The sequence below is a fragment of the Agelaius phoeniceus genome, chromosome 10 (assembly GCF_051311805.1).
Source record: "Agelaius phoeniceus isolate bAgePho1 chromosome 10, bAgePho1.hap1, whole genome shotgun sequence".
Classification (NCBI taxonomy): domain Eukaryota; kingdom Metazoa; phylum Chordata; class Aves; order Passeriformes; family Icteridae; genus Agelaius; species Agelaius phoeniceus.
The window spans coordinates 23,596,014-23,609,150 of NC_135274.1; the positions used below are offsets into that span (position 1 = coordinate 23,596,014).

General features: G+C 44.1%; 1 protein-coding gene across 6 annotated transcripts in view; it reads left to right on the forward strand.

Moving 5' to 3' along the window:
* The window catches only part of MECOM (MDS1 and EVI1 complex locus), a 48,191-nt gene that overhangs the window by 12,614 nt on the left and 22,440 nt on the right, over positions 1–13,137 (forward strand). For 2 of the 6 annotated variants that reach the window (XM_054639195.2, XM_054639194.2), the window contains 4 exons: positions 1,468–1,684; positions 3,397–3,544; positions 4,577–4,733; positions 9,983–11,345. In XM_054639195.2, the coding sequence (XP_054495170.1) occupies positions 1,468–1,684; positions 3,397–3,544; positions 4,577–4,733; positions 9,983–11,345 (1,885 nt within the window). The remainder of the gene's footprint in view (positions 1–1,467; positions 1,685–3,396; positions 3,545–4,576; positions 4,734–9,982; positions 11,346–13,137) is intronic. The other 4 variants (XM_054639193.2, XM_054639192.2, XM_077184168.1 and 1 more) reach the window with 3 other exon arrangements.

Genomic DNA, 13,137 nt, shown 5'->3' on the forward strand with positions numbered 1-13,137 from the left:
AAACAACTGTGACCTTGAAAAGAGGAAATCTGAGGTTGTCAATGTTGCTGTCACTTGTGAGGACATCTCAGCCATTCTTACTCCTCACACTTGTCCTTTACTCATCCCACACACAGATTCTTTGAAACTCCTGAGTTGTTGCTCAGATTTATCCCCCAATCTCCAAAATCTCCTTTAGCTGTGATACCAGTGGATTATCAGCCACAGTGGGACCTGGGTGTGGGATATCTGCTTAATGCCCAGTATGTTTATGCCCAGAGGGACATTTTACAAATTTTCAGGGATTCAGGGACAATGCACAGGGCAGGAATTATAAAGGTCTCCACTTTCTTGTAACTGCTTGTACAGTCTTGTTCTCTTAAGAAAAAAGTAGGGGTTATACATTCATTCCCATTTGGTTTTGTGTTTGGATTTTTTCCCCCAGTGTTAACTTTGCTTGGTTATTGCTGAAGGTGTCCCCCTGTCCAGCACTCTCTTCTCCCTGCCTAGTCCCCATGGTCAAGTAGCTATTGTATAAATGACACCAGAGGAGATCTCTGCAGTCACATGCAGGATCATGTCCCACAGGGCTAATTTAGAAGCAGACTGAGCCAAAGTGTTGCTCGTGGACAGCCAAGAACAGAGCCCCATGACACTTTCTCTGGATCAGCTCAACTGTCAAGTAGCAACCAAGAACATTCACTGGGGATCCCAGCCAGTGCCTTTCTGACTCAGAGCCTCGGGGCATTTATATCTGGAACCAAACCAGGGTGTCTGGCTCCTTGTATGGACCAACACTAGAAAATACAGCAGAAAAAAAAGCCATTGTGGGATGCTCTTCTCCAAGTTCGCTTTTTTTTTGGGATTTTCTTCAGCTAATCTATTCTTTTGCAGGAATTACTAGTTAAAGCAATGCAGTACTCACTCCAAAGTAACACTTTGCTGATATTCTACATTTTCCAGCAAGAAATTATGACCAAATTTTTGGAATTTAAAGCAAAGAATTTAACTTCATGCATCTCTGGCTTACTTTGAACAGGGCTGGGTGCTGCAGAAGGACTGTGATGAAAGTGAAGAGGCTTTTAAAAGCTCTAAACACCCTTTTGGCTATTTTAGATGCTGGTGTTTGTGTCTGAGTCAGTCCCTTTCATTGAGAAATGGAGAGACTGGCAGCCTCTGCTGGATGTCCATGTTAGACCCTGTATAATTCCATTTAGGATGGTATTTAAACACTTGTCCTTGGTATTTAAACTTCTGCCCTAAGCCAGGGTTAGGGATTCCTGTTGGATGTCACCCAGGCAGTTTTACCATTATAAAGCATTCTTAGAAATCCTTCTTTCTTTTGAGGTTCTTCTCCTTTTTTTTTTTTTTTTTTTTAATTGAGGAGCAATCCATTAACCACACCATCATCCAGCTTCTGGTGGGGTGGTGGTTAAGGATGTGTGGAAGCTGAGGTGGTGTCCCTGTCCCCACCCCTGTGTGTTGCAGAGGAGCGCCAGTACCGCTGCGAGGACTGTGACCAGCTCTTCGAGTCCAAGGCTGAGCTGCTGGACCACCAGAAGTTCCCCTGCAGCACCCCTCACTCCGCCTTCTCCATGGTGGAGGAGGACTTCCAGAAGAAGCTTGAGAATGAGAGTGACCTGCAGGATGTGCATGAGATCCAGGAGTGCAAAGAGTGTGACCAAGTCTTCCCAGACTTACAAAGGTAGGAGAAGGTGCTCAAAACGTGATTGAATGGGGCAGATTCTTGTTCATTGGGTGGTGTTGGGCAGTGTGTGTTCCATGTGTCTGATTTTCAGTCTGAGGGGTTCATTCCAAGGGGCTGATGGAGGCAGATCAAGTCAGAAGAATGGCCTGGGTGAGGCAGGACTCTGGTCTGGGAGGTTTTTGCATGTTGGGAGTTATTCAGTGTTAAAGTTCTTCTCTCCCTGCGAGTGAGAGGATGATATCTAACATATGGGGATCATTGAGGAAATGTAAATTTAGCTTAAAATATTAAATATTGAAGAGAAAAGGCAGAAAACAAAGAAGGAGTCATCATAAATAGATGGGCAGTACTGTGAGAAAGAGTGAAAAATGAGAGTGAATGCAGCCGTTCTCTGAACTGCTGAATTATTGAAAGGCTCATACACCATGCAGACAGTTCACTGCAAAAAAGGGCCAAAGTGTGCTATATCCAGATTACATAAAACCAAGGGCCCAAATGAGCTGTGCTTGAGGGTGTGAGTAATTAGATGGAGAAATAGCTGGGCAGGAAGATGGGGGTGCTGGGTCCAGGAGTGCCCAGTGCTGATGGCCAGTCACAGAGTCCAGGTGCCACAGCCAGGGACAAGAATCTCTCTGGGTCTTATGGCAAATTTGTTTACATGACGGAAAGTCAATTGTTATAAAAGTATTAGGAGGAGAAGCCAGAATTATTCCCCCCCCTGCCTTCAAAAGAAGAAGAGGGGTAGAAGTAAGAGCATCTGCAGGGTGAAATAATTTCCATTTCCCGTGGCTGAGAATGGAGGTTGCTCTTTGGGCTACACAACCCAGACAAGGCTGTAACCCCAGCAGGTTTGGTCACTGATTCAGCAGAGATCAGTGGGAAGTTCATGTGAAAACAGTTTGGGCATCCCAGGCTAAAATTCCCACTTTCCAGTGGGTTTTCTGTGAATCCACTCTTGCATTATGTAGTGACCTTCCCTCAAGCAGTGGTGTGAGTTATGACTCTGTATGTGAGCAAGCAATACAGCTGTTTAAAAATACATATTTGCTACAAATGAATGCTAAAAATTCAGAGACAAAATTTAATTTAAAGATGTGCAACAGAATTTAGGTGGACACTGAATATCCTAGTAATAGACTGAATAAACCACTAAGAAATGAATGACTAAACAACCACACAATTGCACACAGTTAATAGTAATCATCAATAATAGCTTCAGTTGCAGTGTACCTTATCTAGAGGCTTCTTAAACTCATCCTGTCCTACTCCAGAGGAGTTATTCCTTATCTATTACTGCTGTAAGAAAAATTCACTCCCATCAAAGGAGTGGATTTATAGCAGGTGGTGGCATCCAAGGTGTGTTTAGAGGGAAAGTCATAAGGCAGAAATAATTCAGACTGCAGGGAAGAATTACCAGAGTGAAATAGTGAGAGGTGTATGAAATAATCTCCTTGGGGAGCGATGGCAGCAGCATCTCCTGGAGCATTTGCAAGTGGCCTGGCAAAACATGAGAGGATGTGTTATTCTGGTGGGGAGAAGGAGGTTCTGCCTCCTGGCTGGGGTGAGCCTGGAACTCACAGGACTTATTTCTGTCAGGACTGCGCCTTTGGGGCTTTTTAATTTTCTTTCTTTTGGCTGTAACTATGTGCTCTGCTCTCTCCTCCTCCTGTAAACCCCCATCTCACTGAGCCCTGCTCCTGTTTCCACAGCCTGGAGAAGCACATGCTGTCACACAGTGAGGAGAGGGAGTACAAGTGTGACCAGTGCCCCAAAGCTTTCAACTGGAAGTCCAACTTGATACGTCACCAAATGTCACACGACAGCGGGAAGCACTACGAGTGTGAGAACTGTGCCAAGGTACAGTGAATTTTTAGGCTGCCTGGCACTTCTTGTGCTGCTGGATGCAGGGGAGCCTGGAAGTGGAGGTGCCCCAGGCTGGGATGCAGGAGGGCATAGGGCTTCTGCCCTGCTCCAGGTGGTTTCTCAAGGGTTTTCACTTCTACTTTGAAAATATGTTCTTTTTCTTTCCCTTTTGATTTGGAAATGGCTGTGGAGTCTGAAATGGGCACCAATGCAGGATGCTGACCATTCTTGAGCTCAGGGCTTGGTCCTTGAAAATTTTGGTGGGGTGTAGGAAGGTCAATGAGGGGCAAGAACCCCCAGGGAAACACAGGGCAGAGGATTCCCTAGGCTGTGTGCCAGCTGCTGGGACCAGAAACTTCAGGACATTACTGCAATATAAATCAAAAATAAGCAATAGCATTGCCCCACAGCTGCACTGAGTACAACTCTCATCTCTAAAGCATCTCCATCACTTCCCAGCACTGGGCTTGCTGTGGGGATTATCTGTATAGTATGTGGTATTCTGCATTTGCTTTTTATCACATTTCCAAAGCTTGGCCCTTTTGCATGAGGACTTAATTGGTTTTAGGTAGATTTGCTGCAATAATGGGAATTTCATATTCAGCTGACACTTACAAGATGTAACCAAGCCCTGGTTTCTACCTCTGAGTTGTGTACAGGATTACTTGTTGTCACACACTCAGGTATCAGTATAAAGTATTTCTATTGAAGTAACACTTAGAGGTTTCAAACAGCCACATTTTCACTCATTTCCCATGAAATCTGTGACCTCAAATGTGCAATTTCTAACAGCAAAGCCAAATGTTTCTGCTGCAAAGGGGTGCACAGACCCACGCAATACTTGGGTGATCCTGGGAAACTGAGGCCCCTTCCTGCAGGCACAGCTCCCATTGCTGGCCATTGGCAAGGGTTTTCACCTTAGAATACTCCCAAAAATAGCTCCAAGGTTTGAATTTTAAAGGGCTCTTGTAATAACTGGCTTCTTCCACAGTCAAGTTTCTTGGTTAATCAGTACTCATTTCCTAGCAGGTTTTCACGGACCCCAGCAACCTTCAGAGGCACATTCGTTCCCAGCATGTGGGGGCCCGTGCTCACGCTTGTCCAGAGTGTGGCAAAACCTTTGCCACTTCTTCAGGCCTCAAACAGCACAAACACATCCACAGCAGTGTCAAACCTTTTATATGTAAGTCTCCAACTAAACGTCTTTGATTAAGTGTTGTTTCATTGCCGTAAAGCAGCGCACTCTGGGAGCTGGAGGTTGTGTTCTGCTCCCTTTGAGTTCCCCACCCGTGTCACAAGGGCTGGGAGTTACTGAATGAGTTCTGGGAAATTTGTGGTCCAATGCAAGGAGTTGTTTTTATGTGATTTTCCTTTTCAGACAGACTGTGTGCTGTATGAATGTACCTGTTGTCCCGGGGATGTTTTTCCAGGCGCAGATGCAAAGAGAGGAGTGGGATTTAGCCATGCCAGGTTTGGTGGCTGCACCCTCATTGCTCTCCTTCTGCTTTAGGAGCAGATTTTGGGCTGTAGAGTCTCCACAGCAGATGCCATGACTTTTGCTGGATTTGGGAAACAAATCTCAGGGGCAATGAGATTCATCTTGCCATCTTCCTCGAGCATGCCCCAAGTTTAAGGACTGAGTTGAACAGTTAGATCTTCACTGACAGCTTCTCCAGCAATAAAGCTGGCCTTGGATGTGAGCCTGGCTCTGTACTGGGCTTACCTGGGATCCTCAGCACCTCACAGGAAGGTTGCAGCTTCTTTTCCCTCCTTTTTACCTGGGAAGCAGAGGCAGAAAATATTTTAAAGTATTTTTGGTAGTGCTACTCTCCACCACAGCCTTTTCAGGCACCTGCTGTGACTTGAAAGGTACCTTGACCATCTCTCCTACTTGTCTGCTAAACCTTTCAATCTTTTGCTGCTTTCAACAATAATTTACTGAAATATCTGCACCACACCTGTGAAAAGCATTGGCCACAAGCTAATATATTTCCTCAAGAGGAGGAGTATTAAACAACTCATTTGTGCAAAATGTGTAACCTGCCATTGGATTAGTAATACTTTTGGTTTGGACTCCTTCAATGAGAAAATGTATAATAGTTCCAATGTTAAGTATCACTAATAATTTTTAAAGTTGATTGCAGATTAAATGATTGCACTTAATTAGGAAACTAACTTCTGGTTAGGTGGGGACTCCTCAGGTAGGCCTTTTGCAACATCCTACATAGAAATCTCTAAGTGGAACCCCTCATGAATGAAATAATCTCTCAAATGCTTTTTTGTTGCTTTTTTTTTTTTCTGATAAATCAAAACAACAACTGGTATTCTTCACATGCAGTGTGAGGGATGAAACCCCATGGAGCAACCTATGGATAACAGCCGTGTAATTGCAGAACAAAAAGGTTTGGAGACCACATGTTTGGTTGGCTTTGCTGAGCTGTGAGAGTGAGGTAGGGTCACCTAGAGCAGATATCTGCTTTCCACCAGAAGGCCACACACCATGATTTACTCGTACCAGTCTGTTTATGGCAACTGTCTCTCATTACAGTGTGCCGCCCAAGCCTGAGTGAAAACTCACCAACACTAAGGTAATTACTCACTGCCTTCACAGAATCTCCAGCCTCCCCAAATAGAAACCACATGCCACAATGGGCTGAACATGTTCTAAATAGTACTTACAGTAATTTTTTTAATAAGCAGAAAATATGCAAACTTAACTGCTGGCTAATTTGGGGTTCAGAGACAATCGCCGTACAGAGTGCATAGGCGCGAAATTAATTTTTTGCAATTCTTGGGGGTTTGTGTTAAACCTGAGGTCTGCAGAGCAGTAAAAGCTGCAAGGAGGGGAGCTTCTCTTACAAGTTAGTTGCTTAAAAAGTATGGCAGTGAGATTTAAAGGGTGTAATAAGGTGCAACAGCAGAAATCAAACCCAGCTTCTGTTGCTTTCGTACATGGAAACAATTAAAGTTGATAACCACCCCCCATCTACAAAAGTTTAAGGCATGTGGTGAAAAGGAGGTAGATCCTATAACACAAATTTATCTGAGGAGTCCTTGGGAATATCCATGGAGGTGTCACAGTCAGATTAGACACAGAGTCACTGTGGCATTGGGTGTGCCTGTCACTGATGCTGTGACACACCTGGGCTCAGGTGAGAGTCCCCAAGAGGAACAGAACTCCAGGGAGCAAGGGCTGCCACCTGGGCACAAAACTCCTTTGCCAGCCCTAAAAATTAAATAGAATGCTTGTTGAATAAATGCAAGAGGCACCTTGAGCAAGCAGCACCTCATTAAATAGTTTTAAAAGACTTCAGTGCTTGAAAAGGTAAATTGTTGGTTCACCTGTTAATTGTTTGCTGAGATTATAATAATAAATATTTACTTATGTTAATGGTATTGCCATTATCGATTGCATTTAGTTTTAAAACTGAGATAAAATGCATTTAGTCAAATTATTAATTTGCATCTCTCTTAATAGCCTGTAAGGATATCTTAAAATTTTAAGTGCATATTTTTCTTTTTCTCCAGAGTAGAATATTTCTTGAGTCTATTGACTTTATTCTCCATATTAATGGAGAATAATAGTTTAATAATGTACCACTGTTCTTTAAGGGAGAACTTTCCAGATATTAGGAAGACCTAATCTGTGCCAATACTCCCCTTTTCAGTCCTTTGCCACTCCAGCCAACCTGATCAAAGCCTTATCTTTAATAAAGCCATGTGAATAAGAAGCAGGACCTCAGTGCAACATGGTAGAAGATCAAAAGTTCATAAAACATGATTTCTTTTTAATTCTACAATAGCCTATCATTAGAAATGCGTGCGTTTGAGATATTTATTTTTTCTGGAAAAATGCATATGGTCTATCCTGCTTTAGACATGGGAGAGGAGTAAATTCATAATATCCAGCTTGTGTGAACCTATGGATGCAACACTCGAGTCACCATTTGGGTCAGTTTAATTTTGGTTTCTGTGATCAACATGGTGGGAGCTGGGGGAAATTACTGTGTAAAGCCTCAACAGTGAAGGTAAGGGGCCTGATTCTGTACGCTGGAGTGTGGAACAGAAATCTTATGCCTGCAATTAAGCTAAAAATAGGAGAAAATTGCAGAAAAATCAGAGCAAAAATTAATGATAAATAATTCTATATTATATAAAAGTATATCTATGTTAAATAGGCAAATAAATTATTTTTAAAGTGACAAAAACTACTTAACGAGAGAAAACCAAGCATTTTCAAGAAACTAGAATAATCTCTTCTTATCCTTCTTGTGTCACTTACTTCTTTCTCTTCCATTTTTTTTCCCTGTCTATTTTTCACTCGATTTTTGATTTTCTCTCTCTTCTTTCTTGCCTTTCCTTGTGAATGAAGATTTCCAGCAGGAACAGTAACTGATACACAGAAACAAACCTCCTTCCTGAATTACCACACTGCGAATTTCCTGTGTTTGGGCCCGATCCTGCACCGTTTACCCCACGAATTGTCCCGGGGATGTCAGAGTGGGATGAGAACAGGGGAAAAACGGGTGGATGGGGCAGGATCAGGCCCGGGAACAATAGCAGCATTGTTGGTGAGATATGGAGCAGGCTGCTGAAGAGGTAAACAGTCAGGAGATGACAACAAGTGGTGGAGTTTCTCAAGGGCAGGGATTTGGAGGAGCAGGAAGGTTAGCGCGGGCCCCGGTGCGAGTGGAAGTTAGAGGACGTGATTGCAGTTCATGGGAACCAAGAGTGCAGGATGGGATACATTCAATTCAGTTTCCTCTGCAGGCTTAAAATAGAGCCATTGTAAATTATGTCAGACTGTCTCGAGTCATGAAAATGATTGTTAAAAAGGCCTCGGAATACACAATGCGCATTGTTGTGCGGCTTTGATGTGTGAAAGATGAGAGTTTATGATACCACAGAAATTAAATAAAAAAATAAAGCGGCCACATGCTTTTTCCTGGCTGGGACAAAAAAAAAAAAAAAGAACAGAAAAAAAAAGGATTTATTGCAGAGGGCTAACAGTGCTTGCTGATAGTGGTGCTGCCTTGCTTTCAAACAAGTCTGGAGGTGATACTCTTAGAAGCAAGGTAGTGCAGAGGTACAGACAAATTTTGGCATAATGAAAAGCACAAGGCACAGCACAGCCAGATGCTCCTGCTCATCCCAAAGATGCCAAGAAGGGACATAAAAAGTCACTGGGGAACTAAGCACTGCCCTCTTCCAAACCCCACTTCTACTTACAGACTCTTAACTTGGTTGCCGCCCCAGTTTGCTCCCTAAGGTTTGTAGCAGCCAGAAAACCAAGAGCCTGCAAAATCCTCTTTGCCTCAGTGATGTGATTGACTCTGTAGTGTCTCACTCTGCACCACTGGGACCACTTCCAGCCTCCTGCCACTGTGGAAGGTTGCTGGAAGCTGAGCTCCAGCGTGCAGAGTGTCACAGGCTAGATCAGGCCTTGACCTCAAGGCAGATCTGCTCCCCTGTGTGTTCCCAGGCTTTCTTCCAAATGCTGCATTTGTGAGACTGAAATTCTCATCCCAGAGGTGTTTGAAAGGAAGTTCATCAGTCTCTTACTGAGCATCAGATGTGCAAATAAAGAGAGTTTCGTTCTTAAAGGAAATTGTTGCTGAAATATGGTCTATCTTGTCATGTGCAAGAAGCAAATAAGCAATATTAAGACTAGGAAAATTAAGATGTGGAATTTAGTGTTACTGGCACCTGTGAGCACTGTATACATTGCATGAATAGGAATGCATTGCATGAATAGAAATGCATTGGACGTATGAGAGTACTGAGGTTTTCCAGGTTCCAGCCTGGACTTCCATGAGATTAAATTTTTCATCGTAAGTAGAAAAAAAATGTTTGTTACGTTTATTCTTGGAAATAGGAAATACCTGGTTGTCTCCTCCTTCACCTCTTTCCTATTCTTGCAGAGTGAAAGCTCTGCGAGGCAGCTTCATCTCTGTCTGGTCCTGCAAATATTTATTTTAATGATTCATTTTCACATGGGAATAGTGACATAAATGGATGGCATTTGAAGACACCTGTGCTCTCACACAGGAGCACTGTGGGTTCATGTGGGGTCACAGCACAGGGTCGTGGCTCGTGGGGGGCTCTGGGGGCTAATGCAACATGGAATAATGGTACTGAACGTGCAGCACTGTGCAGTGCAAAGAGCAAACGAGGAGAGTGTGTCTTTTAGTGATTCCAGACCTTTTCTGCTTGGTTGGAGTGGGTTTTGGCTCTGTCTTCTGACATTTTTCTGCTCGGATGCCTTACTTTGGACAGTACAGTTGCTTTTATACATTTGTGCACCTAGACCTCTCCCTGTGGCTTCCTCTTTGACATTTGATGGGAAAAAAAATGGTATTATTTGCACAACTTTGAGGGTGGGGGCAATTACCACAAAGCCTGAGATGTGTTGTTGTTGTTGTTTACATACAGGTGAGGTCTGCCATAAATCCTATACTCAGTTTTCAAACCTTTGTCGTCATAAGCGCATGCATGCTGATTGCAGAACCCAAATCAAGTGCAAAGACTGTGGACAAATGTTCAGCACTACGTCTTCCTTAAATAAACACAGGAGATTTTGTGAGGGCAAGAACCATTTTGCAGCAGGAGGATTTTTTGGCCAAGGCATTTCTCTTCCTGGAACCCCAGCTATGGATAAAACGTCCATGGTTAATATGAATCATGCAAATCCGGGCCTTGCTGACTATTTTGGAGCCAATAGGCATCCTGCTGGTCTTACCTTTCCAACAGCTCCTGGATTTTCTTTTAGCTTCCCTGGTCTGTTTCCTTCAGGCTTGTACCACAGGCCACCTTTGCTACCTACTAGTTCTCCTGTTAAAGGACTTCCGAGCGCAGATCAGACAAACAAAAGCCAAAGTCCCCTCATGACAAATCCTCAGATACTGCCAGCCACCCAGGATATTTTGAAGGCACTAAATAAACAACCATCAGTAGGGGAGAATAAGCCAGTGGAGCTTCAACCAGAAGGGTCCTCTGAAGAGAGGCCACATGAGAAACTCAGTGACCAGTCAGAGAGTAGTGACCTTGACCTTGACGATGTCAGTACCCCCAGTGGCAGTGACCTGGAAACCACCTCGGGCTCTGATCTGGAAAGTGACATTGAAAGTGAGAAAGAGAAATTTAAAGAAAATGGTAAAATGTTCAAAGACAAAGTAAGCTCTCTGCAGAGCCTGGCGTCAATAAATAATAAGAAAGACCACAGCAATCATTCCATTTTCTCACCATCCTTAGAGGAGCAGACTGCGGTGTCAGGAGCGGTGAATGATTCTATAAAGGCTATTGCTTCTATTGCTGAAAAGTACTTTGGTTCAACAGGACTTGTGGGGCTGCAAGACAAAAAAGTCGGAGCCTTACCTTACCCTTCCATGTTTCCCCTCCCGTTTTTTCCAGCATTCTCTCAGTCAATGTATCCATTTCCTGATAGAGACTTGAGACCGTTACCCCTGAAAGTGGAGCCCCAATCACCCAGTGAAATTAAGAAGATCCCAAAGGGAAGCTCTGAGTCTCCCTTTGACCTCACCATAAAACGTAAGGAGGAGAAGCCACTCACTCCCATCCCCTCAAAGCCAGCAGCCCCCTCTGCCTCCAGCCAGGACCAGCCTCTGGATCTCAGCATGGGCAGCCGAAGCCGAGCCAGCAGCACAAGGCAGGCTGAGCCTCGGAAAAACCACGTCTTTGGAGAGAAGAAAGGAGGAGACCTCGAGCAGAGGAAAGCTTCAGAGTCCTCTCTGCAGCACGCCAGGCCCACCCCGTTCTTTATGGATCCCATATACAGGTAAAGGACTCTCTGCTGCCTTTCAGCATCCTTTGGTGCAGGCAGAGGGGTCTGCCAGGGCTGCCACCCTGTGCCCCTCCCAGTGTCCCTGGAGGTGCCATTGCACTGCCAGGGCATGGGGGGCCCAGGCCACAGGCTGACCTGTACATCCCTCCTCACATCCCAGCTGCTCCAAGTGAGCCATGGGACTGGCAATGCTGCAATTAGCAAGCCCTCATTGCCATGAGTCATTAATTTAACCTGCATAGCTTTTCATGCAAAGGTTGAATATATTCTCTGAGTTGGCATCAGTTTTGAGTGTTTGTTTATTTGATCTGTATTTGATGTCACTGGTTTGCCTGAAGTTCATTTTCTTCCAAAACTCTGCCTTCTCTGGCTTCCCCTGGGGATGACAGTACCCCTTGTACTCCACTTCAGCAGCTCCTCTTGAGTTCAAGAGGAGTTTCTCACAAGTACAACAAAGAAACACATCGGCCCTAAGATGTGTTAAAAGTCAGGAAACTGAGAATGATTTCTGCCCTTTTTTGCCATTATTTGAGCACTGGGTTGTTTTCTTCAGGCATTTTGTTCATAGAAATGAAGGCACAGCATCCTTGTGTGTACAAAGCCTCACCAGTGGGCTCTTTAGACATAGAATCATCACAGAAAAGCTTGGGTTGGAAGGGGCCTTAAAGCTCCTCTCATCCCAACCTCCTGCCATGGGCAGGGACACCTTCCACTCCACCAGGCTGTGCAGGTCCCCATCCATGATCTGCCTTGTGAAATCAGTGGGAACATTGTTGGCTTTGAAAGGTGCACTCTGTCAGTGAGCTGAGATTTAAAAAACCAATGGTAAAATCCAGACCTTCTGGGGTTTCCCAGCAGAACTGAGATGGATCTCACTGGGATGTGAATTTCACCTGCATCCTGGGTGTGTCAGCCCCGCTTTGCCCTTTTTCCACTTCTATCTCTAACAAGTCAAAGTCATGCATCTAAATTAGTTTAGAGAAATATTAGCCATAAAAATATTCGTCTGTAATATAAATGACTGACTTTACAGCCTCTTGTTATAAAAAAAGGATACTGCCATGTAAATTATGCTAATTTATTACTTTATTTGAAAAAGAAATGCTGTGGGCAAAGTTTTTGGAGAGTGCTGGTGCATAAGACAAGAAGTCTGCATTATGAAGAAACAGGATATGATGCTATTTAGTGAGATGGTTTTATTCATGCCAGATTGATATCTGTGTTAGACCATAAGTTTTCTTTGCGTCATATTCACTTAAAATGCCTGAAGCAGCGGAAATAATGATCTGTGGTTTATGGCCCTACATTACCAACTAATTAAATTGCATTGCAAACTCCCCTGCCCAGGGCAGAGGGGTTGGAGCAAGATGATCTTTATGGTCCCTTCCAACCCAAGCCATTCTGTGAGCCTACATTTCCATGATTTTAATGAAATCTGTACAAATTCTGGCTGTTATTACTGAGCCTTCCTTTGCCATGAGTTACCTCTACACATGGACAACACGTTTCATCCATGAAACCATGCATATCAGTAACAGAAGAAGCAAAATCCCCAAATTTCCATGCTGTTTCTGAATTGTCCACGCTGGGTTTTGCAGCCACGAGTGAATTGCAGGATTTGTTGCTGGCACCCCAGATTCAGGGTGTTCCAACAAGTCCTGCTTGACCTTGGCTGTGCACAGGGGAGGTTTCCAGGGTGGCAGCTGTGATGTCATGTCTGGACAGATGGCAAGGGACGCGTTGCTCAAGGGACCCCTGAATTCCTCTCAGTGCTGAGCCTGTTCAG